This window comes from Panthera tigris, chromosome A1, assembly GCF_018350195.1.
Source record: "Panthera tigris isolate Pti1 chromosome A1, P.tigris_Pti1_mat1.1, whole genome shotgun sequence".
Classification (NCBI taxonomy): domain Eukaryota; kingdom Metazoa; phylum Chordata; class Mammalia; order Carnivora; family Felidae; genus Panthera; species Panthera tigris.
The window spans coordinates 25,884,666-25,911,564 of NC_056660.1; the positions used below are offsets into that span (position 1 = coordinate 25,884,666).

Here is a 26,899-nt window from a genome sequence, read left to right on the forward strand (position 1 = left end):
CTTTTGGTTTAGACCAAATTCTCAATGATTTTGCATCCCTTGTGCACACATTGTTGCTTGGGGATGGGGACCTGACTGGTATTGACGGAGAGGTTCAAGATGGTCTCAGAATGCAAACTGCCCTTGGGAAATTCACATGCAGATAATGAAGTGGTGGCTGTACCTAAAATATTGATCAAAATGCAATTTAATCTGTGCAATAGGCTTCAGGCTCTGCCTTCTGACCCTGGAACAGCCACAGCAAAGTCAATCAAATGAGGGCCTTTCCTGAAGAGGACAAGCAAGTTTAAGCTTTTAAAGTGTTCCCTGGTTTCCTTGTTGAAAACGGAGCTCAAGGGGCACCTGGCTGCCTCAGTTGGAAGAGCATGTGACTTTTGATGTCGGGGTTTTGAGTTCAAGCCCCACGTTGGGTGCAGAGATGACTTAAATAAGTAAAATAAAATCTTTTTAAAAAATGTTTTAAAACTTTTAAAAAATGTTTTAAAAACTTTTCAAAAAGTTCATGTTTTTAAAAACTTTGTTTTAGTGCTTTAAAGGTAGAGCTAATAACTAATTATTGTTATTTTTTTTTTTTCCTCTAGGATTTTACTTAAATTGAAGTTAGTTAACATATAGTATAATATTGGTTTAAGGAGTAGAACTTAGCGATTCATCGCTTACACATAACACTCAGTGTTCATCCCAACAAGTGCCCTCCTTAATGTCCATCACCCATTTAGCTCATCCCCCATCCACCTCCACTCCAGCAACCTTTCATTTGTTCTCTATAGTTAAGGATCTCTTCTGTTTGCCCTCCTCTATGTTTTTATCTTATTTTTTCCTTCTCTTCCCCTATGTTCGTCTGTTTTGTTTCTTAAATTCCACATATGAGTGAAATCATATGCTATGGAATATTACCCAGCCGTCAAAAAGAATGAAATCTTGTCATTTGCAACAGTGTGGGTGGAACTGGAGTGTATTACGCTAAGCAAAATAAGTTGGTCAGAGAAAGACAATTACTGTTATTGATTTTTAAAAATAAAACCTAGTTTTTAGTCTTTCTCCTTAGGAATATTCCATCTGCCCCTGTAAGGATAATAGGCTGCCATGGAATAAAATTGGTGAACGTTAAATACACAGGGACACAATTTTATTCTATGCAGGGTTGTTTGCTGTCATAAAGGTTTATCAGGGAACAAACAGCCTCAAAGAATCTTTTAGTGTGTTGTTACTATCCTCTTCAGGCTGCGTTTGGTGTATTTTCCTGGTCATCTTATTAATATTGTTAGATTTAGAATACAGAGACTTTTCTACCTCCAAGTGTCTGCCCTTAAAAAAGCAAAAACCCAGCAACAAAAAATTAAGACAACTAATAATACTCATACACTTACTTAGAATCAATTATCATACTAAGGAGCCATAATTGCAGTTTCTTACATCTGTTCTGGGCACTATCGGATGCTTATTTCCCAGCAGATGTATGCATCAGTGAGGCGTCATAGTTTCTAACCTATAATGCTGCTATTATTTCATGTTGAAATTACTCTCTTTTTAAAAAAGATTTATTTAATCACTTAAGTAATCTCTAGACCCAACATGGGGCACAAACTCACAACCCTGAGGTCAAGAGGCGCATGCTCTACCAACTGAGCCAGCCAGGTAGGTGCCCCACACCGAAATTATTCTCATCTAATTTCCGAAGATCTATATTGGGCCTGTAGGTAGTTAGGGGATGGAGAGGTGTTTGCGATGATTTGGAAGTCTCTGGTTACAACCTGGAAGAAGAATGTCTTTGGTGAAACATGAACCAAATTGTTCTCCTGCTCCTTTCCATTTGCCCTTTGTTTACAGTAAGATTATGCAAATATACCTTTGAGTTGGGGGTGAGGGTAGGGAGAGAAAGTGGTCTCCTTTTTTGTGTTCACTGTTATATAAAAGACCACTGTATAGGCAATTTCGTCTCCTAAAGACCAGACAGTAGATATTCAATTAATGACACTGAAGTTGGATCAAATTATCCTTCCTGTTCTTAGTTCTTCTAAGGAGAACAAAACTCTGCCTTTCCTATCTTCTAGTTCTTACCCACGTAGCAGGCCACAGATTATTATGTACTTTAATTCTACATTAGGTGCTTTTCAGGGGGGGAAACCCCATAGTTTAACCTAATGAAGTGAAACATGTCTGCAATACAACTCAGATGAGATCAGCCATGGTTCTTAATGTGTATTTGTGAGATGTTGAAAGTTCTTTCTTTTAATCAGTCAATATGCTTTTGTTTGTTTTTACTGTCTATGTTTTTGCAGCACTATTATTCATGAGATACAACTCATCATGTACTTCGGATGAACAGAACAGCGAGGGGTGTTTTTAGTTGACTGCTGCTGCACAATTATCACAAGGAAGAAGATGAAGCAGTATGCTATTTTGGGGTTTCATCAACGTGAAGCTGGTTGTAATTTCAATTTGTGAGATATGGTGAGGAAAATGAAAGTGGGGGAAGGGATGGTGGGGAGGTGAATGGGAAGGGAAGAGCGAAATGGGGTATGATGTTCATTATAAAACCTACGCAACATTATAAAATTTTTGACTTGTAGGTCAAAGCCATTTGAAAATATGTTAAGGTCTGAGTCTTAAATGATTGACTCATCTGGTATAACTTGTAATAAGATGAATGCTATGTTAATGTCTTATTAGAACAGAATCATTGATGGGGGCGCCTGGGTGGCTTAGTCGGTTGAGCGTCTGGCTTCGGCTCAGGTCATGATCTCACCATTAGTGAGTTTGAGCCCCGCGTCGGGCCCTGTGCTGACAGCTCAGAGCCTAGAGCCTGCTTCAGATTCTGTGTCCCCCTCTCTCTCCACCCCATCCCTGCTTGTGCTCTGTCTCTGTCTTTCAAAAATGAATAAACATAAAAATAAAATAAAATAAAAAAAAAGAACAGAATCATTGGAAACAGTGCCAAAGACTATTTTCTGTGGATATTTTCATAAGACAGATCTGGGTGGAAATGGTGATTTGCCTCCTCTGAAGATCCTACAGAGCTGAGAGCCTTTGGACACTTGGATACTATGCTAAGTAAATGTTATGTACTTCATTTAAAAACATACCCATAATGATCAGCAAGGTAGCTTCCTTATTCTAACCTAAGTTATATAATAAAAGGTGATTTTTATTATTCTGACAATTTTGGGGAGGAATAATAATTTTCCCTCTACCCTTCTGAGTTCTTGGCTGAGACCGTTGTAATAGATTAACAAGAGAAAAACAAACAAGTTTATTAACAGGTATACCTCATGTATACACAGGAGACACTCAGGAACAATGAATAACTCTCTGAGGTGTCTTTAGAATTCAGGATTAAATGCTATCTTTATAGGAAAAGGGGAGCAGAGATATAGGCCTCTTGGGGGACAGTGAATGATTTTTAGGAAAGATAACTGGGCCATTAGAAGAATAGATGAGAGGCATGGTAGTTTGTGACAAAGTTTGTCTGAGTGTGGTGTTGACTTGAAGTTTCCTCTCCAGGACAAGAATCATGTTCCTTGGTTGAGGAAACTCCAGGGGAGAGCATCTATGACAACTGAGTTCCTTTTGGAGAATATGTCTTCAGGTAGATAAAGGGAGTTCAGAGAAAGCCCTGCATTTGCTTTCTAAGTACCTACAGCTCAAAATATCAATATACCAAAGTGGCATGCCAACAGTGTCCTATTATCCTTTACAATCATGAAAAAAAGAAAAAAATGTTTCATGCAGGAGGAAGTGCAAAAAAAATAGCAAAACCCTCATTTGATATTAACACTTCAAAATGGAAGTTTTGACTGATAGACAGCCAGTAAGTTTTTAGACATATTAACTAGGTCAAGCTTTAAACAATGGATCATTTTATCTGAAATTACTCTATTCATGGTAGGCTTTGTATGAGGTCTGTGACTAGTCATGTCAAGTTAGTTCTTAGAAAATAGCTCTGGAGCTCATTTGATTGGAAGAAGCATATGAATTCTTCATATCCTTAAACTAGGATGGAAAGAATGCATTTCCAGAACCTGCAAATGCTGAAGATTTCAGTTCTCATCAGTATTTAACATAATGCACTGTCCCTAAACAAATGCAAAGCTATCAGAAAAGGAGATAGAGATTCAACTCATATCTTCTTACCATTTTCACTGGACTTTGCTGCTTACAAAAAAAAAAAAAAATGCTTTGGGCATGATGTTCCATGAAAAAGAGTAGTCAGCAAGTTGTTATAGGCTTAGGTTGGACAAGGAGAATTTTACAGAGATCAAGTACAGAAAGAACAGAGAAGGAAATTTAATACCATTGAATGCCCTTGACCAAAATTTTCATAATGAGCTTGTTTCCTAATGTCATAATTTCTGAACTTAATGTGCTTCAGAAACATCTTGTGAAAAGTCTAGTAGTAAAGTTCATATGATAAATTATGTTGAGAACATTATTACATAATGTGGAATTTAAGAAATTCTTTTTATTGAGTGCCTATCATATGCTTGACAAAATAAAGAAAATTTAGCTCCTTTCTCAAGATGCCTTTCATTGGAAGTATTTCTTTCAAGACTCTTGTTTTTGTCAAATAATTTGGGATCAGTGTTGGGATAACATAGAACATTACCTCATTTTATTCAAATATGTATTGATATAGGTATAATTTAACAACTATTTTTGTAATGCCGGTTATGACTTGAATAAGGAAGATGTTCAGAAACTCTTTTAAAATCAAAGTTAAACCACTGAGGTGGCATTATCATGTGATCTCATTCCTATCTATAAATAACTAGAGCAAAAAAGCACCTGGACTTTCTCTTCCCTTTTTTTTGATGGAAAGCTTGGTTGGCATCTTTGCAATTAACTTTATATTTAACTTTATATATTTAGGCTGACTCTGTTATATACTTAACTTTTTTGATTCTGACAAGTGTGTATGGTGTAGAATAAAACAAATCAATTATGTTGGGCTTTTCCCTCCTAAATTCAATCTCACGCTTTTCTTTGAAATTCTAATATCTCTTTAAATCTGTCTAATTTTATCATTTATATAGAAGGGTTTTGTAAACAACTTCCATATGTAAGCAGTGCTGTTGCCTGTAACAACATGTGGTCATAATATTAATAGTATTTTGTCTTCTGCTTCTGACTCCAGTTTGGCTTATATGCATCTAGGATTTTCTCTTCTTTTTTTTAAGGTATTAAAATAAGAAAAGATTTTGGCCTTTAAGACTAATGATTTCCTGTTTTTCTTCTATAGTGAAATTAACTGGAAACGTCAATTTAAGTATGTTAATAAAAACTATCAATTTTCTTCTCAAAGATAAAGTCAGAGCAGAGGGAGAAAATGAATGACCAAAGGAAAATTCCATACTAAGGAATGACTTCAATAGCCATTCCTTTTCCTTGAGCGTTGAGCTTGAGATATACCTGTGTTCAAGAACGTAATCTTTAAATACAAAGAGATACTGGCTGCTCTTTGTGCTTCTTGACCTGGTTTTGGTTCATGTATGGTGGAGGTCTTATTAGAAATATGATACAAACAAAAATAATGAATGTGTTTATTTCTATAACTTTAAGTATACGAAAAGATGTACAAATACAAATTGGTTCTTAGAACATATTGAAAAGGCTAGGCTGTTATTGTCTCTATTCTACAGGCGCTCGTGTTCAATAAATGCTAATTGCTAAAATGGGAAAACATTTATCTTGTCCTATATAGACGGCGTTCCTCAATTATGTGTGATTAATGCCTTTTTTTCAAGCATTCGACATCTGCTTTTGATCAGCGAAGGATCATCCAACTTATCAAATGGCTGTTCTGTTCATTTATGTCCAATTCCTATGTGGCCACAGTAGATTCTTGTAAAATGTACATTCTTTCTTAGAATGTCTCTACGTCGGGAGAAAACGATGCTTCCCAGATTCTTTGAAGATATCTCATTAGAAAAATCAAAACATGAGTATTCTGTAGAAATTTAACTTTGGAGCTAGAATTGGCAGGAAGCTGATTTAACAATATGTCTGGAGGCAGCTGTGAAGGGCTGTGCAAGTGATTTGCATCTCAGTCCCACTACTTGCCAACTTCTCTGCACCTCACTTTACTCATTTGTAAAATGGGGGAGTTATAGTCCCTACTTTATACTGTTGACAGGATGGAGATAAAACACTTAAAGCATTTAGAATAATACGTAGCACCGAGCAGGCATTAAATAAATACTAGCTCTCATCTAGGGAGATTTAGAGTGTTATTTCATTACAGATTAAAAAAAAAACTAAATTAACAAATTATTTCTTTCTTCAATGTCACTTCACAGTTTTGTAGCAGAAGTTAAAAATGATTTTTTTTTTAAGTTGTGAGACAGTTCTCCAAGTTAACACATTCATAAGTCAGAAAAGACTGACTATAGCAGAATCTGCAACATTTACATTTGGTCAAACAAGGGAAATAGTCTTTTACTCTCTTCATGTGGAAAAGCTGTATGCAATTAGTGTGTGTGCAGCATATCTTTCTTGGCATTCAAAAGCTTTAAAAGAACACTCATTAATTTCCAAGAGAGTTTTGAAAAATGCTAGTCCCTAGAGTTCAGACTGCTTTTTTTTAGAAAAATGTCTCAACACAGAGGCGTGGAATCTGAAATTAAGAGGACCTGAATACCCAGATTTAGGTAGAAACTTTGGACAAGTTATTTAACCTCTCTGTGATCACTGCTAAAATGAATGATAATGTCTTCTCCTTCAAACGATAGAATTAAATGAGCTAATGTGGGGCACCTGGGTGGCTCAGTCGGTTAAGCGGCCGACTTCGGCTCAGGTCATGATCTCGAGGTCCGTGAGTTTGAGCCCTGCATCGAGCCCTGCGTCGGGCTCTGTGCTGACAGTCAGAGCCTGGAGCCTGTTTCAGATTCTGTCTCCCTCTCTCTGACCCTCCCCCGTTCATGCTTTGTCTCTCTCTGTCTCAAAAATAAATAAACGTTAAAAAAAAATTTTTTTTTAAATAAATGAGCTAATATGTAGCAGTGTGACCCCTAAATCGTAAATTAAAATTTCTGAATTCAAACTTCTTTTATTTTGTAAGCATATCTCCTTTGAGGATATAAAATTGTTTCACTGACCAGAAACATACTTTTTTTTTTTAATGTTTATTCATTTATTTTGAGAGAGAGAGAGAGAGAGAACACGTGAGCAGGGGAGGGGCAGAGAAAGAGGGAGAAAATTCCAAGCAGGCTCCTCGCTGTCAGCGCTGAGCCAGACTCAGGGTTCAATTTCACCAACCGTGAGATCGTGACCTGAGCTGAAATCAGGACACGGATGCTTAACCAAGTGAGCCACCGAGGCGCCCCAACTAGAAACATTGAAAATTTAACAAATGCTGCAAAAACTAATCAATTATAAGCTAAACTGTACTCACTGAAATTTGAGTAAGAAATTTCAAAATAAGCCTTTTGTGCTATTTACAAAAGTCAAATAGCATATACTATTTCTGGTCTCATCTAAAAAATCTTCCAGAGAGGGGCGCCTGGGTGGTTCAGTTGGTGAAGTGTCTGACTCTTGATTTCTGCTCAGGTCAGGATCTCACGGTTGGTGGGTTTGACCCCTGCAGCAGGCTTCCTGCTGAATGTAGAGCCTGCTTGGGATTCTCTTTCTCTCTCTCCCTCTCTGTCCCCGCCCTGCTCTTGAGCACGCGTGCTTACTTTCGTGTTTATAACTTGTTTACCATTTTGACTTTTTTTTCCAGATGACATTTAAAAGTTACAGGTAAGTAATATTACATGATTGAAGCACTGGTTAGCTAGAATTACTGGTGGAACAGTGGCATATTTTCTGTACACATTTCTCTTTAATATGCCTTTGCCACTCACAGCCTTCCTGCTCTTTGAGGGAATTACTTTTGGAGAATCACTTGGTTTTAAATACTGACCTATTTCACAGTTCTCACAAACAGGTGACTTGTTATAATAGTCAGCCAATTTTCTATTTTATGGTAGGAAAATCACTAAACACAGCCAAATATACACGTTAGTTTGCAACGTTGCAACAACTAGATTTAAAGTGAACACTGCACTGTAGACTGATCTTTTAGTCAATAGAGAGGAATTCAGAGCTGCACCTTCCGGATATAAACAGGGGAAATTCAGTCTTTCGAAAGTCAAAGGATAACTCTAACTGAGTTCAAAGGATTTAATGACTTCATTACACATAGTAGTAGGCATTTAATATCAATGCAAAAAGAGTCCAGACTTTTTTTCATTAAAAGGTGGTAACATGAAAATACCTGGCTGTTCAAGTGTTTGTTTGTTTTAATGTACTTGTATTCAGGTATTCCTGGTCACAGAAATGCTGGCAACTGAGAGATATATAGAGGTTTTTAAAATTCAACTTTCCATAATTGTGGAGTTGCTCTTTATATCTGAGTGAGGCTTGATAGAGCCTACACAGGAATGGCAAAGTGATATGGCAGACAAAAACGAAATACATTTGAAAAGACTATTTTCTTATGACTTACATTCTCCTGGAAGTTAAGAAAAAAAAACTCCTTAAAATTTTTTTTTAATGTTTGTTTATTTTTGAGAGACAGAGTGTGTGGGAGGGGCAGAGAGGGAGGGGGAGGGGGGGGGGGACACAGAACCTGAAGCAGGCTCCAGGCTCTGTATTATGACCTGAGCTGAAGTGGGACACTTTCTGAGCCACCCAGGCGTCACCAAAAAAGCTCCTTTTAAAAGAAATGTTACTCCCCTTCCATCAAAACAGCCCTAAACAATATCCTTTACTACTGGTTATCAGAACAAGTATCTGCTTTTATAGGATTATCTCACCTCATTCTGTCAACTTTGGGTTAAGACTTTGTTTCTTCTGCTTCTAACCATATCAGCACAATCATAGAGGGTATTTAGGGTCCAAGTGGGGGTGTTGAGCTGTTGTTTGGGGTGGGCCTAATGCAACATTTTTAGAGATCAAGAGCATTTTCTTTCACACTAGTCCAAAGAAACATTTTGCCTATCTACATTCCATTGCAGGTTCAAGTGGCTAAGATAGCTTCTTTTTCCATTCACAAACTGTTGAAATAGTATGTCAGATTTACATTTCGACAAAGGATGGCCCCTATTAACCATCCTTTTCACTTGCAACAAAAGCTGTCGAGGGTATTAAAAAGATGATTTTTGTAAAATACACAAATGGCCATGGGTATGTAAAAATACAATCACTCATATATTTATGAATATCATAAGACAAGTACGATCTCTTCAAATGTATTTGATTTTCATTACCACACCAATTTCAGTATTTGTGAGCACCTACTTTGTACCTAGTGCAGAGCTCCACATTAGCAATTTAAGGTGAAAAATGTAGTCCTGCGGTTTTGGTTGAGTGGAGGGGGGGAGGGGGGCGGAGACCACAGAAATAACAGCAATACATCATGGCTTTGATACAGGATATACACAGGACGTTGAGGGTGCATTTCTGTTCAGTAATATAGGAGAATGGAGACACTGAGGGATGGAATGAAGAAAATAGTTTAGAGAATCCTAAAGGTAATGCGCTGAATTGACAACTAGAGGTCTATAAAACTCTGCAAGAGAATTCAGCTCTTTATGCTTAAACAAGCTCCTGAAATAGGATTATAGATCTGTAAATCTGTGAGATTTCCTGAATTAGAAGTCTAACCATAAAAGTTTAGTCGCTCAACAACCTAGGTCAAAAAAAAAAACAACAAAAAAAACCAAAAAACCTCTCTAGGGTTTTCCATATCAGTTCGTTGCTAATTCCTGAGCGAGAAGTACATTCTCGCTTAGTAGTACATTCTAGTTTAGAGCTAGAATGTTTTGACGTGTAATGCTAGGGAAGCAACTTCCAGTAAACTGCCTCCAATCAAACCTAACGTTGCTTTGTAGAACTATGCTCAGACCATGCAGGTTTTTTTTTTTTTTTTAACTGAAATTACAGTAGGCTCTTTTTCTTTTCCAACCCTAAAAGGTAGTCTTCATTTATCACTGCACTTGTGTTACCACTAGGACTTTGTCTTTTAACTCAAACCTATGGGGGCTATATAGCCTGGACAATTAAACGAAAAGACATCTCTGCTGGAGATAAGCTCCACCTGTTGAGGTCAATTAGTTTACTGGGCTGGGCTGCTTCTTCCCTCCAGGTAGGGATGGACTGCAAGCACGCCCTCTCTAGCGAAGAGCCTACCCGGGAGGCACTTAGGTAGTTAACAGCAAACAGCTGCAACATCTGCCTGCCCGCTGGCTGGCGGCTGGCCCTCCCTGCTCGTCGAAGGGCGAGGGGGGGACCGCATGGCAGCCGCAACGACACTGCACAAAAGGCAGCACCTATCTCGAAGACACTTCGGCTTTCCGTGGACCGCGCAGCTCCCGGCACAGGGGCCTCCGCCTAGAGGGCGCGGGCGACGAGGGCCGGGGGTGAGCCCAGGTGCGGCGAGGGGGAGGAGGGAGGGCTCCGCCACGCGCCAAGGAAGAAAGCCTGACTCATGTCGTATCGTGGCGGTGGCGGCGGGCTCCTGGGAACTGAAACTCGTGATGCTGTTGCTGCGGAGAAAAGCCTCATTACCCATTCCGCAGGCGGGGAGGGGGGCGGGGGGAACACCATCCAGGACGCGTACGCCAGAGACCCAAGGCTCCAGCAGCCTCCGCGGGCCCCACCCCACCGCGCCCCTTCCCCTGCCGCGTGCCCGCGCGCGCGCGCGCACCGGCCGCGTGAGAGAACAGAGCGGACACACCTAACCTGCGCGCGCCCCCACCCTGCCCCACCCCCCACTCAGGCCGAACCTCACTGGCCGACCCGGATTCGCTCCCCCGGCCGAAATTCCCCACCCCCACCACCCTCGGCGTCGGCGCCGCCGCGAGTCTTCGGCAATTTCCGTCGGGAGACCCAGCACTCGGCAAGGCCCGAAGCCCCGCCGCCTCCTTCTTCGCCGGACCCGGCTTTATGTCTGCGGCGCCGGGGCGCATGCGCAGACGCCATCTTCCCTCCTTCTCCTTTGCTTGCCCCCTCCCCCCGCCACCACCGCCGCCGCCTCCTCTCGCCGACGGTCGCCCCTCCTCCTCCTCCTGCGCTCGGGCGCTGGTCCCTCCTCTCCCGTTGCCGCGAGAGACTGGGGGATACGGTGGAGCCGGAGAAGAGCACTAGTAACAACCACCACAGCCCCCTCCCCGCCCGCCGCCCTCCCTCGGCACCCACCCACTCACCCGCCCCGTTTGCCGACACCGACCAACCCCACCTCTCGTTCCTTTGAACGGCGTCGGCTGCAGTCGCTTGCACCAGCCCGTCTGGCCACCAACGCCGCCGAGAAAGGAGCCGCAGCTGCCTGCGGCCCCCTCCCGCCCGGGCCGCGGGAGCAGCAGGGTGAGGACGAGCCGGCTGAGGAGGAAGAGGACAGGAGCAGCTCGCACCCCTCTGCGCTAGCGCACATCCCGCCGCCCTCCGGGGAGGCTCGGGCGCCGGCCCCTTCCTCCCCGAGGACGTGTGCCGAGCCGAGGCGCCTGCCCTGAGGGAGGAAAATGCTCGGGCTCCATGGCTGCCAGTGATGGAGCGGTCCCTGGGCTCCCGCTGCCAGTGCCGCCGCCGCGCCCCGGCCGTGCTCCGCGAGGACCCGGCGTCTCTGCGCGCCCGCCCGCGCCTCGTTGCTGGGCTCACCGTACCGGGCGCCCCGCCGCCGCCCCGCTCCGAGCCTCGCCGCCCCGGCCCCAGCCGCGGCCAGCGTTTGCTCACGGAACAGCCGCCGCGAGCCCAGGGGGTTTGAAAGGGTCCGAGGGGCGTGGGGGGAGGGCCGAGCGGGGACAGCGGGGCCGGGAGGGGAGGTTTGAGCGACACTGAGCTCGGGGCTCGCCGGCGGCGGCGGCGCTGGGGGTGGCGAGGGGAAGGCGACACTCGCTCCGCGCTGCTTTCGTGCAGAGCGACCGGGAGGGTTTTGCAGCGGCCGCCGCCGCCGCGGCGGGAGGAGGGGTTGAGGTGGCTTTTGAGTTGTCGGGAGAAGGTGGGCATTTCTCGGTTTTCCCACCCCCTCCACTTGTCTCCCCCTTGCCTTGTCTTCCCCTCCCTCCTGCCCCGCACCCCACGTGAAGCGGAATATAAAGGGGGGTGTGAGACTAGAGGGGAAAGTGAATGGCGAAGGACTGAAGGGGTCCCCCCTTCGGGTCCCTGGCCGCCCTGTTCACCCTCGTTCATCCTCCCTTCCCGAAGCTCGCCCTCGAAGGCAGGAGCGGCCGGCGCCTTCGGCTGAGGAGGAGGAGGAGAAGGAGGAACCGCGCCGGGCGGAGCGTCAGGTCCCGTTTTCCTCCCCGGCGTCTTGAATACAAAGATTACGGTGCAGAAGGAAATTGCACTCGCCTCCTCCGCCCCCCGGTACCCGACACAATGCACCAGCCGCCTGAGTCCACCGCCGCGGCGGCCGCGGCCGCTGCAGACATTAGTGCTAGGAAGATGGCGCACCCGGCAATGTTCCCTAGAAGGGGCAGCGGTAGTGGCAGCGCCTCTGCTCTCAATGCAGCAGGTACCGGCGTTGGTAGTAGTGCCACATCTTCCGAGGATTTTCCGCCTCCGTCGCTGCTCCAGCCGCCACCTCCTGCAGCATCTTCTACGTCGGGACCACAGCCTCCGCCTCCACAAAGCCTGAACCTCCTCTCTCAGGCTCAGCTGCAGGCACAGCCTCTTGCGCCAGGCGGAACTCAAATGAAAAAGAAAAGTGGCTTCCAGATAACTAGCGTTACCCCGGCTCAGATCTCCGCCAGCATCAGCTCTAACAACAGTATCGCAGAGGACACCGAGAGCTATGATGACCTGGATGAGTCTCACACGGAAGATCTGTCTTCTTCCGAGATCCTTGATGTGTCACTTTCCAGGGCTACTGACTTAGGGGAGCCTGAACGCAGCTCCTCAGAAGAGACTCTGAATAACTTCCAGGAAGCTGAGACACCTGGGGCAGTCTCTCCCAACCAGCCCCACCTTCCGCAGCCTCATTTGCCTCACCTTCCACAACAGAACGTTGTGATCAATGGGAATGCTCATCCACACCACCTCCATCACCACCATCACATCCATCATGGGCACCACCTACACCATGGGCATCACCATCCATCCCATGCTGGTGTGGCCAGTACATCCATTCCTGGAGGGCCACCCTCCAGTCCAGTATCCAGAAAACTCTCTGCAGCTGGAAGCTCTGACAGTGTTCTAGCAGCGGCCCCAACTTCTGCTGTATCATCCGGTGGCTCACCTGGATCTGTAATGACTAATATCCGTGCTCCAAGTACTACTGGCAGTATAGGTATAAGTTCTGTTACTGGCACTAATACAATGAGTAATGTCAACATTACTGCCGTGGGTAGTTTTAATCCTAGTGTGACAAGCAGCATACTTGGTAATGCTAATATAAATGCAAGCAATATTCCTAGTGCTGCTACTGTGAGTGTTGGGCCTGGAGTTAGCAGCAGTGTTAATGTGAATATCTTGAGTGGCATGGGCAATGGTACTATATCCTCCTCCGCTGTTGTTAACAGTGCCCCCAGTGCAGCTGCAGGGATGACTGCGGGGTCCCTTTCGGGTCAGCAGCAGCCACCAACAGTTAACACGTCAAGGTTCAGAGTTGTGAAGTTAGATTCTAGTTCTGAACCCTTTAAAAAAGGCAGATGGACTTGCACCGAGTTCTATGAAAAAGAAAATGCTGTACCTGCTGCAGAAGGTGTGGCGATAAATAAAGTGGTGGAAACTGTGAAACAGAACCCGACAGAAGTGACTTCGGAGAGGGAGAGCACTAGTGGGAGTTCAGTGAGCAGTAGTGTCAGCACACTGAGTCACTACACGGAGAGTGTGGGAAGCGGAGAGATGGGAGCCCCTACTGTGGTGGTGCAGCAGCAGCAACCAGCTCTTCAAGGTATGGCTCTTCCCCAGATGGATTTCAGTAGCCCTGGTCCCCAGAGTATTTCAGCAGTTAGCATTCCACAGAGTATTTCTCAGTCACAGATCACGCAAGTACAATTACAGTCTCAAGAACTGAGCTATCCTCAAAAGCAAGGTCTTCAGCCAGTACCTCTACAGGCCACTATCAGTGCTGCAACTGGTATCCAGCCGTCACCTGTTAGTGTGGTTGGTGTAACTTCGGCTTTAGGTCAGCAGCCTTCCATTTCCAGTCTGGCTCAACCCCAACTACCGTATTCTCAGACGGTTCCTCCAGTGCAAGCCCCCCTTCCAGGAGCACCACCCCAACCGTTACAGTATGGACAACAGCAGCCGACTGTCTCTACCCAGATGGTCCCAGGCCATGGTAAATCCGTGGCTCAGAATCCTTCAGAGTATGTGCAGCAGCAGCCGATTCTTCAAACAGCAGTGTCCTCCGGACAGCCCAGTTCTGCAGGAGTGGGAGCAGGAGCGACAGTGATTCCTACGGCTCAGCCACAGAGTATCCAGCTGCCGGTGCAGCCCGCGGCAATCCAAGCACAACCTGCAGGGGCATCCGGCCAGCCTGTTGGCCAGGCTCAAACAGCAGTATCTGTTGTACCTACTGGCAGTCAAATTGCAAATATCGGTCAACAAGCAAACATACCTACTGCAGTGCAGCAGCCCTCTACCCAAGTCACACCTTCGGTTATTCAGCAAGGTGCTCCTCCATCTTCACAAATAGTTCCACCTGCTCAAACTGCGATTATTCATCAGGGAGTTCAAACTAGTGCGTCAAGCCTTCCTCAACAGTTGGTCATTGCACCCCAGAGTACCTTGTTAACTGTGCCTCCCCAGCCACAAGGAGTAGAATCGGTAGCTCAAGTTGTTTCGCAGCCGTTGCCTGCAGTTAGTCCTTTGCCCTCTGCTAGTAGTATTTCTGTTACAAGTCAGGTTAGTTCAACTGGTCCTTCTGGAATGCCTTCTGCCCCAACAAACTTGGTTCCACCACAGAATATAGCACAAACCCCTGCCACTCAAAATGGTAATTTGGTTCAAAGTGTTAGTCAACCTCCCTTGATAGCCAGTAACATAAATCTGCCTTTGGCACAACAGATACCACTAAGTTCTACTCAGTTCTCTGCACAATCATTAGCTCAGGCAATTGGAAGCCAAATTGAAGATGCCAGGCGCCCAGCGGAACCCTCCTTAGTTGGCTTACCTCAGACTATCAGTGGTGACAGTGGGGGAATGTCAGCAGTTTCAGATGGGAGTAGCAGCAGCCTAGCAGCCCCTGCTTCTCTTTTCCCGTTGAAGGTGCTACCGCTGACGACACCCCTGGTGGATGGCGAGGATGAGAGGTAAGATCATGCCATGTTTCTGCAGACATTCAACAAATTCAGAGTTAATTTATTTAGTAGCTGTATAGATGCACAAGATTTGTCGAAAGCATTACATATTTTTCCATTTTTGTATGTGAAAATGCATTTTTGTGGTAAGTTTCCTAGAGCAAGAGTGTTATGGAATGGTTTCAGAGTGGATAGCAAATGGGTGTAAGTAACATGTAAACTACTTGACAGTAGTTACTGAATATTAAGCATAGGTTTAGGGGCACCAAATGGCTTTTGTTATTTATAAAATGCTTTTTGAAAAGATTACTAACAAAATTTTTGCTAAGCCATATAATATTTATCTATTCACTTGAATTACTAAATCCTTATGAGCATCTCTTGAGTGGGGGTTGTGGTTCCCACGGTTGTTTCTCCTTTACTAGGTTGGGCAATCCTTTTCACTTCTACTGTGTTTGATCTTAGTCTGTGGAAGATAATGTTACATGCTTTTCTTAGACCTCGTAGGAAAGATGACCTAGTCTCGGTTTTATAGGTTGCCCTCACAGACTGTAATTAACCAACTTTTGTGTACTTATTTAATGGTCATTTTATCTGAACAGAACAGGAATGGGAATCTTAAAAAGTATGTTGGGGGGGGGCAGGAGGGTAAACACTGTCAAAATAACCAAATTTATCTTTGATAGTAGTGTCCTGTACATTTTTTTTTCTTTTGTATAGATCAAGGTGGTAGCCATTTTAAAGAGTAGGAAAAGTCTTGGAGGGTTGAATTTATAGACGCATGAACATAAGACTTTGCTCCCCTGCTAATCTACTCCACCTGTTCCCTTCGTTGCCAAAAAAAAAAAAAAAAAAAAAAAAGAATAAAAACATAGTCAAAATACATTATTAAGCCACTAGTGTTTTCTTACTTGAATTGAAAATAATGCTTTAAATACGCTATTGATTCCAATTGTGTCTTTGAAGCTGACTGCAAAAGTTGTGAAATCTCTAATGATTCTACATTGCTTTAAACTAAGTTGAATTTTAAAGGAATGTTCTTTTCACAGATTTGCTGGTCTGTGACTAACCTTGATCAAAATAGTATCATAGGAGTTAATGACAAAGGCTATTCATTTTAACTGTGGAACTCTGAATAAGCTCTAAAGATATTTAATTATTTTAGTATTAGTTGGAGATTTTTGTGATTGAACTTTCACCAAACTAATTGGAAATTTATATTCTAAATGTGTATTTTTGGTTTTCACTTTGGAAAAATTGAGGGTATTCCAAAAGAATTACAGTTTTAGAAAAAGAACAAAGACCAAATGTTGCAGTGAGGTTTTCATGATAAACATTTTTAAGTTACTTGACAGATGTAAGGCAAAGGCATGGTTAATTGAAATAATTTAAAATCTTGTCTTTTAAGATTTTTGTAATTTTTCCAGTAATCATATAATTAAAACATTGTTACCGAACCAAATATAATCTGTATCTTGTGTACAAAATTGTCCTTAAAAGGTAGATAGAGCTCTTTTAGGGAGGTAGTTTCTTTAATAGTCATTATAATCATCGATAAAAGTTTGTTTCATATGCTAATATTTATCTGTAATTGCTAATATTCATAATTTTAAAGAACTATTTACCCCAAATATTAATGTTTTCTGAGTCTAAGAGGCATGATCGAGTGAAGCCCCTAAAAAAACAGGTATATTATGTGGATACTAAATTCAGAGAAATAAAAGACAGATGAAATGCACAAATGAAAACCACACATTTTGAATTGAAACCTGCCATGATTTTTGTTAATTACCATTTGTGGTCTCCTGACATGACTTTCTCCTTTTTCTCCCCTGGTGGTAGGGCATGATAGAGCTTTCCACAACTTGCTTTTCCAGACAATTAAAGTCAGATGTTGCTACTTACAGTTAGGTTTTTTAATTGTAGGGATAGAGGCCCAATTTAAGATGTTTAGTACAAAATTAATTTTTCCATATAGTAACTGAGATGAAGATCATTTAGGGGCAAATTATGTAGAAAGGTTTGGAATTTAAGGGACAAAAAGAGATACTGAGAAGTATGATCAAGTACTGGCATAAAGTAAGTTGAGTTGACGCTACCTGTTTCGAATTTACTACATTTTTGATCCTTTGTTAGTTAACATCAAAATTAAGTCATCAGAACCAGAAAATTTTTGATTCAGAGGCATCCTTTAAATGCTAAAAAATTAAAATGTTTCACCCCTAAAATACCTATAAAGGTCAAAAAGGAACACATGCATATTATTTTCTTTACAGTGTTTTACTGCAAATTATTTCTTTTATCACTAAAGTTTGGAAAAAGAAAAGTTTCATTTAAGTTTGCCCTTGGAAGGAAATTTGAGACTATCTACAAGAAGTGATAACGATTAAAAAAAATTCTTTCTTTTTCTTCCCATGATAGCTTCCATGTCACTTGCATTGTCTGGGGCTTGGTCACCAATTTCTGTCTCATGGGAGAAAGGGGTACATTATAATTTCAATATTATGACTTAAAAACCATGTTAACAGTGAAACTTTTTGGCGGTAAGACAAATGAAAGGTGGTTGTTCTTTAGTCTTCTTTTGAAATAATACTCTTAACGCTTTAAAATTTAAAATGTTTATTAGACATGTGGAAAATGATTTCAGTTGATCACGGGGCAACACTAAAACTTAGAAACATGGATCAGGCATTAAGATTATGTATCTTTTTTTTTTAAAGCTCCTTGAAAAAATCTTAATGTCTTATTTTAGCCTTTAATATGAAGTCACCTTTATAACACAGTGGAGGTGTAGGTATTCCACACTGGTCTATAGTCTTTTGTGTTTGCAACTATTAGTATAGCTTCTTGTGTGAAATTGGTCAAACTTCTGTTCATCCTTCAAGACTCCGTTCAGAAACGTTCCCTCTGAAGCAGTGTCTTCACCCAGGGAATGTTTCCTTAACACTTTTTAGTGCTCCTCTATTGAACGCACTGCACACATTCAATTATAATTATGTTCCACATAAGACACTGAGTTCCTCAAGGACAAGAACTAAATATTTTTTGGACAAATTAATGAGCAGACCTTTCTCTTTTTTTCTGTCACAATTTACAATTTATATTATCCCTTGTCTTAAGCACAGCTGTTAGAGATACAGGATCATATAAGTTATACAATAAATTGAAGAGAAAAGAATAAAAAGACTTTTTGTACCTCTTTCACCTCATCATTATTTGAGGTGAATTGATACCTATTTTTTAAATACAGTGCATGTTATATAGTAGGCCCTCAAATACTTATTAAAGAGGAATGAAAGTTTTCTTACCTATGAAATAGGAGTAATACTCATTTTGCCTACTTCTGAGGATGGCAACATTAGATAAAATAAAAGTACTAAATTGTACATTTTAATTTTATTTAGGTTGTACCTCCACAACTTAAAGAGTCAAATAATTTACATGGTTATCAAAACAAACAAAAGCTTCCTGCCCCCTTCCTTTCCGTGTTTCCATTCCCCAAAGCAGTCACTTTTATCTCTTTCGGATGATTGTTATGTTTACCTCCTAGTTGTAGACAACATGCTTGTATTGCTACTCGATATGCAACATGGCTAGATGGTTAGGAGCATAGATTCTGGAATAAGACTATTTAGGTTTGAACCTAGTTTTATGTAACATTGGGCTACTTAACCTCTCTATGCCTCATGTTGCTCATTTCAATAAATGGGGATAGCAGTACCTACCTCAGGGTTGTTACAGGAAATGAATTTGGAAAGCCCTTAGAACTGTGTCTAACTCACATGCCCTACATAGTGTGTGTTAAATAAAATACTTTGTGCTTGTGTTTTGGCTTTTTGAACTTCTGGAAAGAAAATGAAAATTTAACTTTATCACCTACTCAGCTGATCCCCCTTCCTCCAAGTACCCTTTCCTCTGAATAGCTATGATTACATCATTGTTGATCATTTAGTGTTCTTATAAAATATCACTCTTCATGTCCTGTACAATGTACTGCACTTGCCTACCTCCTTCCACCCCATCCCAGCTATCTAGTACATATAATGTACTAGAATATATAGTATATATATTTCTATATACTACCTAGAATAAGTTTTCTGTTTCTTCCAAATTCTGTTTCCCCCATTTTTGTATGCCTTTTTACCCATTTTTGCTTTGCCTTTTGTGATAGAGCCTTTCCTCAGAGGTCTGGTAATTCTTGGTCATCTGCTTGCACTTTAGGAGACTAAAGAGCTTATCTAGTCTCAGTGTGACTTACTGACTGTTTTACCATAGGGTGATCTGGCTGAAGTTCAATGTCTCTGCCCCACCCCGGGCTTAGTTTTTTCTGTAATTATCATTATTCAACATTGCATCAAATGTCTCTTGAGATGTTCAGACATATCAGGTGTTATCAATTTTATCTTCCTTAGGCAGTCTCTTATATTCCTCTGACCTCCACTTTGGACCTAATTGTGTTCTACACCTTGGTACACATCCATTATTGTGGGATTCCCTTCACTTTCTCCTGTGGTTGGATTTCATTTTGCAGTGATCCTTGTCATGTTCATTCTTGGCTTACTTGATATTTTAAAATGGTTTTAGGGGTGTCTGGCTGGCTCAGTCAGTAGAGCATGAGATTCTTGATTTCAGAGTCATGAGTTTGAGCCCCACATTGGGGTAGAGATTACCTAAAAAAAAAAAAAATTTTTTTTAAGGAGTGCCTGGCTGGTTTAGTTGGTAGAGCACACAACTCTTGATCTCAGGATTATGAGTTTGAGCTCCATGTTGGGTGCAGAGATTCCGTAAAGCTAAAATCTTTAAAAGAAAAAATGATTTTAGTTTACCCTGACACTTAAGGTGGTTTGGTTAGGTAAAGAATACTACATTGTAAAATTGTATTATTTTATAATTTCGCTCCATTGCTTTCTAACTTCCATATTCCTTTTGAGAAGTCTGAAGCCATTCTGATTTCTTATATATTGTATGTGACCTGTATATATATGTTTTGTTTTTCCTTTTTTTCTGACTTGTTTACCCTTCTCTCTCTTGCTCTGTCTCATTCTTTAATTCTCTGAAAGCGTTTAAGGTTGAATCTGTTTTCAGTGTTCCAGTATTGAAATTTTACAGTGATGGTTCCTTGGGTAGGTTTCTTTTTACCCTCAGGGTTGCTGAGTACTTGGTATGCCCTTGTAGTCTGGAAACATCTTTTAATTCTGGGACTTTTTCTTGAATGAGGTCTTGATTATTTCTTTCCATTTTCTGTTTTTTGGTTTTTTTTTTCCTTAAATTCCTTATTAGGATAATGGACATTTTTGACTTCTGATTTTCTTGTATTTTCTTTCCTATTTTCTATCTCATTTTCTTTTTTGCTCTACTTCTGTTGAGTTTTCTATATTACCATATATTTAATTTCCCAAAGCCTTTGCTTTTTGTTTTTTTGCCTTTGCCCCTTTTAAATCGTATCCTGTTCTAATAACAATAGTACTTTCTCATAGCTGTCTGAATATATAAATATTACTTTTTTTTTTTATTTAAAGATTTCTTCTCCCTGTGTGACCTGTGCCCTCCTGGTTTGTTTTTTAGTTTGTATCTGTTTGGTCTTTATCTTTCATGTTCTATAGCCTTTCCTTAGTTGGTTGGTGGTTGTGTGTGAGTAGGGGAGTAAAATGCTAATTAGAAATCCTCAGTGAGACTTGTTAGCTTTACTTTATGGTAACCAGGCTGGGCTGTGTGGTTGGAGCACTTTTGATGTCAGTATCTTCATGCCTTTCCTCTGAGTTGGTTAGATGTCCTGTAGAAGGCTCTTTCTTGCCTGGAGGTGCAGGTTGTGGGGGATATAGGAGGGGAGTTGGGTAAAAGGTCTTGGTAGAATCTCAGCTTCCCTATATATATTTCTTCAATCACCCTGTTTTCAGTATGTTTTCTTGCCTACAGCTGTACCTGATTTTTTGAAACTTGGAATATTTTGTTTTATATTTTCCAGACTACATATTTTCAGTTTTTTTGTTGGGATTGGTGAGGGGGCAGTTGGGATCAGTGGGGCTGGTTACTTGTTAAACAGACTTTTAAACAGTCTTCCTTATTTTAGCTCCCTCTCTCCCCCATATCCCACTTCGGATGTACGTGGTACTGCCAATTGCTGAGTCTTTTGGGGATTTTACAGTTTAAATTGGGTTTGTTCTTGGCTTTCTCCACTGTTTGCTAAAGATTTGATTTTCGAGTGTTTGCTAAGTCATTTGTCACTCAACCATCTGCTTTCCAGCTTCCAAATTTTTGTTGCTATTGTCTTTTTACCCATTCTGTCATTTTTTATGGGCTTATGTCTTTATATCTTAAAAATTCATTATTTTTGATATTTTAGTGGTGTTTTTAGAAAAGGAGTATAAAATAGATGTGTTTCTATCATTATGCACCTGTCTTAACTGTAGAATACTGCACAATTAAATGTAAAAAATGATACTAATTTTAATAAAGTCATTGCTTCAAGATTTGATCTATGAGTATATAAATTTTAAAAGTCGAATTGCTTGACTTATATCCAGTAGAATAAGAACAGTATATAACGCAGTATTTCACTTCACAGAAGTGATTAGAAGTGTTAGGATAAGCTTCAGTTAATATTTATTAACATGTTAAGCCAATTCAACAACCTTGTGAGTTAAGTTTTTTTCTGTTTTACTGGTGAATAAACTGAAGCTTACTTAGTTTATTAGAGAGGTGGGATTGTCTCAGGTTACATACATAATACTAAAACAGCTAATAATAAAAATAATTTTTCTAATTAAAAATCTTCTGGTATTTGTAATAAAGCCAACAAGATGCCCATAAATATATCAGAGTGGCTGAAAACCTGAAAATAGGCAGGCTTCTTTGATTTGTGTATTACTACCAGTACCAGAATTACCGTAGAACATACCGACGTTTACCTATAAGCCCTTGGTGAGAAAAAAGGTGTTTAAAGTCATCACACTGGTGTGCCTGGCATGCAAGACATTCAAGTGTTAAATGAATTAATTTTAGTATGTTTTTTTTGAAAATCGTGTGAAAATTATCTTTTCAGGAAAACCATTTTAATTTCCTAATAATTTAAATTCAGTCTTTGTAGAACTGCAAAACAAGTAGATTTTGTTTCTTGTGTAGGAAGTTGAATTTAAAAATTTGAAACTATGCAAAGCATGACCCGTGTGGTGCTGCAATATTAGAAGCATGCTGCAATGTTAGAGCTCTGCTGGTTGGTTTTTGCTGCGTCACCATGGTGTTAGCATTGAATATGTCATGGTAAGAGTATGCTTTCATGGCTCATTAAAAGAAATTACATGAGGGGAAAACAGTTTAAAGCATGTTTACATTATTTTAAAGAGCTTTATGTAATTAGTTTTAGAATCTAGGTTGACTTTTTTTTCTAGTCTCACATATATTTACGTGTCCTTCCTTCCACTCTTTCTTCTTCACCAGTTTGACCTGGAAATCGTAACTTGGATTTTCAGTGTCATTGGGCCTAGATGAGCTTTGTTTTTCCTTTCTTGAAACATTCTCCTTTGCTTTCAGCGATCCCCTGGTACAGTTTCTTCCCACCTTTCTGGCCACTTTTTTTCAGTCTCTTTCAGATTCACCTATTCTCTCAGATTCAGTGTTGGAGTTCCTTTGAATTTCTGAGTCCTCTTCACACTTACTGCCTTTTCCCTGAGTAATCATCTGCTGTATGGCTTTAATACTGCCTGTATGCTATCAGTTTCTGAATGCGCACCACTAGCCCACACTTCTCATTGCATGTTAGAATGATCCAGTTATCTGCCTTCATAAAACATCTCTGCATGTATTCTCATAGGCCTCTCAACAGATCATAAACTTCTCTTTCTTCATTACCTACCTTCTCAAATTTCTTTCTGCTCTGTCATCTTCATTTTAATCATTATTATTTCTTTTTTGCTTGTTGTAAATTTTTATTTAAATTCTAGTTAGTTAATATACAGTGTAATAATGGTTTCTGCAGTAGAATTTAGTGATTCATCACTTATGTACAACACCCAGTGCTCATCTCAACAAGTGCTCTCCTTAATGCCCATCACCCATCTAGCCCATCCCTGCACCTAACGCCCCTCCAGCAACCCTCAGTTCTCTATTGTTAAGAATATAATTATTACTTCTTACTGATTCTTCACTTTAGAAACTTGAGAGCCATTCTTGATAGCTCCCTTTCCCTCACCCTCTACATCCTTACCATAACCTTTAAAATATATCCTGAATTTATCCCCCTCCCCCCACCATGGCCACAACTCTTGTCTAAGATAACAAGATAATATATTTACCTCTTCAAGTACTGCGGTAGCTTCCTCACTAGCCTCTTGCATACATTCTTGGGTTTGTCTAATATTATATCTTGTAGTCAGAATGATATTCTTAAAATAGAAATCTGTTCAGATCACTCACTTACCCAACACCCTTTAAAGCCTTCCCATTTCTTTGAAAGTAATTACTTTTTGCTTTTGCTTCTTGCCGGCATATTTTGCCACTTTCCCCCTGACTTTCAGTTTCCTTCTTTCAGTTCCTCAAATTGCCATCCATTCTTACTCTTCCTCTAGGGTTAGGCACACACTGTTCCTTCAACCTGAACATCCCCTGTGTCACCTTCCCTCCATTCTTTCTTAAAGTTTAACTGTCACTTTTTTATACAAATTTTTATTTTATTTCTAGTACAAGTAACATGCAGTGTTAGTTTCAGGTATACAGTATAGTGATTTAGCAATTCTGTGTGTTACTCAGTGCTCATCATAGTAAGTGTACTGTCACTTTTTGATAGGCCTTTTCTGACATAATAATCTAAACTCAGGTTCTTTGTAAATACTCTTTAATAGTACCTTGATTATTTATAGTGTTTATTACAGTTTAATGATTTTCTGTGCATATGTGATTATGTGATGATTTTAAGCTTCATGGACAGAGATGTTTGATTTGCTATTATATATCCAAAGTATATCTCAGTGCTTAACAGGTGGATGCTTAGTAAAAATTTGCTTAATGAATAAATGAAACAAATTGGCATAAGAGAAGGACAGCTTTTTAAAAACACTGTTATGGTATATTTGAAAGGTAAATACGTTCTGTATGGATGATCATGTGATACCATTGTTTCCTCCTTGAATAGAGATGAATCAGAATTAATTGATTACTTTTTGCTGTGTTTTGAGCCCAAAAGGCAATGCTTAGTTATTGCTTTAAACAAGCATTTTGTTTTATGTTTATGCTTATTTTGTATTTACTTTTGTTTATGCCAGTAAAAGTTTTCCAACTGGAATAAGACCAAGAAAAACTGATTTACTTCAAAGTTAGACTATCAGTATTCTTTATCCACTTTTGACTGGTTCATCTACTCAGCGTATAATGATTCTTAAATAGTATCCAAGTATTGTGTTGGAAGTCCTTTGGTTCATTTTCAGCTGTTGAAAATATAAACATCGAACTTATAAAAATGTCATCTGTTTGTATTAAGAACATTTAAAAAAAATTAAACAGGTTAGTAAGTAGTAAGTTTGTTTAAAGTAAGTAGTAACTTGTTTAAAGTTCCTAACTGATCTATATTACTTACAGTCATTACGGTTACTTATTATTGAACAGGTAAGTAATGGATTATGTAAAAGGAGATGAGAAAGGTTTGACAGTGATCAGAATTAGCAGTAAATTAATTGATTATGTATGGGTATTAAATGGGAGTAAAACAGCATTAAGAGATGAGGTCTTTACTTTTAAGGCTGGGGTAATTAAAAACAGAAGGGAAGATGTGGAATGTGATGTTGTAGTGCAATGATCAGCAGGTGTTGACTGGGGAGAAGATTTACTGTGGTTAGATCATGGTGTGGATCTACCGTGGTATGGGTGGTATTGTCCTTCCTCTTCCATGCAGCCATAGAGTAAAGGGTTACTATGAACTTGACATAGTTAAGATAGATGTGATAGCATCTTATTTTTCCAGGTCTCCTGGATTATTTTTGTAATATTAACTCACCACTCCGGTTGGGGAACTTATGATACCGTGGGTACATGTCTGAGTAGTCCTTTTTTGAGTAAGTTCTAGTTGGATTGATTATAAAACTGCTGATTGTGATGAGACTTCATTTCCTGCCAGCTCATCTACTTACCTAATTTCTTTGGTTATTAGGCTTTCTTAGTGTGCATTCACGTGGTAATAACCAGCATATTAACTAGTTAGGAATGCTTTGAAGGTATAAGCTTACAACTTAAATAATCTAGCACTAAATTTTTGCTGTGATACGGCTATGATACATTTCTGCTGGTGATAGTATTAAAACCTTACTCTTGTATGATTTTGGGGGGGGGGTGTTTTTAACAAAGTACTTTGAAATAGATTATATCCCCTTGAGTCCTAGCAGTCTTAAAGTTGATAGGATGCTTTTGTTCAGTTTTCACAAAGAAGCTGAGTCTCTGATTCATTTATTTAGTTGTTGATTAAATACTGAGTTACTACTACGTATTATGTACTGTTTTAGCTTGTTCACAGATTGTAACAATTTAGTAGTAAGAGTAGTGGTAATAGTTGTAGGAGAGTTGGAAATTACAGTACTTATGTGCAACACTGTTTTAAGCACTTGACATAAATCAACTTATTTAATTCTCAGAACAGTCTTATTGGTTGTAAGTACCATTATTATCCTCATTTTGCAGGTGAAGAAACTGAGGCATAGGATAATTACGGAACTTATTCAGGGTCACATAGCTAGTAAGTGGGAGCTGGGATTTAAATCCAGGCAGTCTGGTTTCCTTCCAGAATTTGTGCTTTTCACAACCTTTGTGCTCTGTTGGCCTCTGTAGCATGTGATCAGAATGGAGCTATTCTGACCGTTGTTTTCTCAGTCAGCTTTCATGTATTGGAAGGCATTGGTAACTGCAGATATTTCTTGTTCAGCCCTCAGAAACTCTTATTTTGATCTTGGAAGTGTGAGCAGGGATGCTACTCTTGTTCTTGCACTCAAGAATTTAACCTCCATGAGAACAAGGACTTTACCCACTGCATGTGATAGTGCCTGGTTCATGGTTATGTTTTGAAATATTTGTCGAATAAGTGAATTGACATGTGCAGAGCCCCTTCCCCACCAAACATCCAGGATAGGGATATCATTACTGCCAAATATTCTGCCATCCTATTACCATTATATGCATGGCCATTCTGATATACAGGAGTAAGTTTCAGTTCTCCGCAGATATATTACTTTGCCTGTTATGTTAGATTCTCTATGCTTCCCCTTCACCAACCTATCAAATGATAGGTTACTCAATACCGATTTATTGAGTAAATTATTCCATAGTAATGGTGTTGATAAGATGTAATCAAACATGGTTCTTATCCTCAGGGAGTGTATATGACATATACATGGAGAAATTATATGACAACATAAGAGCTAAATAACATTTTTAAATGACATGAAATATGAAATCAACAAATCAGAAATTTGGAGCTGGAAATCTTGTGTTCTTGTTCAACTCTTGGTTTATAGATGGAAGAACAAGTTCAGAGAGGCTAAGTGAGTTCTCAGATGGTGCTACAAAATGTTTCTTAGACTAACTGGAACTCTAGTCTTGAAAATGACATAGGAAATTGCATTCAATGTTTACAGGTGGGATAGAATTGACCTTTGGTGGGTGAGGGATGTAGAGTTATTTGAGTGGACTTTTTGAAAGCT

At 40.4% G+C, this 26,899-nt stretch overlaps 2 protein-coding genes across 6 annotated transcripts in view; one reads left to right on the forward strand and one right to left on the reverse strand.

Annotated features, from left to right (window-relative positions):
* Positions 1–8,695: 8,695 nt before the first annotated feature.
* On the reverse strand, positions 8,696–12,165 carry LOC122241908 (atherin-like). Its single transcript, XM_042998341.1, has 4 exons — positions 12,052–12,165; positions 11,640–11,953; positions 11,219–11,358; positions 8,696–10,526 (listed from the first exon to the last, which is right to left on the reverse strand). Exons 1-4 carry the CDS (start codon positions 12,163–12,165, stop codon positions 10,372–10,374), a joined length of 723 nt encoding a protein of 240 aa, XP_042854275.1. The 3' UTR covers positions 8,696–10,371.
* TSC22D1 (TSC22 domain family member 1) overlaps positions 11,669–26,899 on the forward strand; it is a 132,320-nt gene continuing 117,089 nt past the window's right edge. For 4 of the 5 annotated variants that reach the window (XR_006213499.1, XR_006213491.1, XM_042974744.1 and 1 more), the window contains exon 1: positions 11,769–15,233. Coding sequence is in view for 3 of the 5 variants with exons in the window: in XM_042974744.1 (XP_042830678.1) it covers positions 12,355–15,233 (2,879 nt within the window). In the remaining 2 variants the exon portion in view is untranslated. Of the gene's footprint in view, positions 11,745–11,768; positions 15,234–26,899 lie in introns of those variants that run through there. The other variant, XM_042974691.1, reaches the window with a different exon arrangement.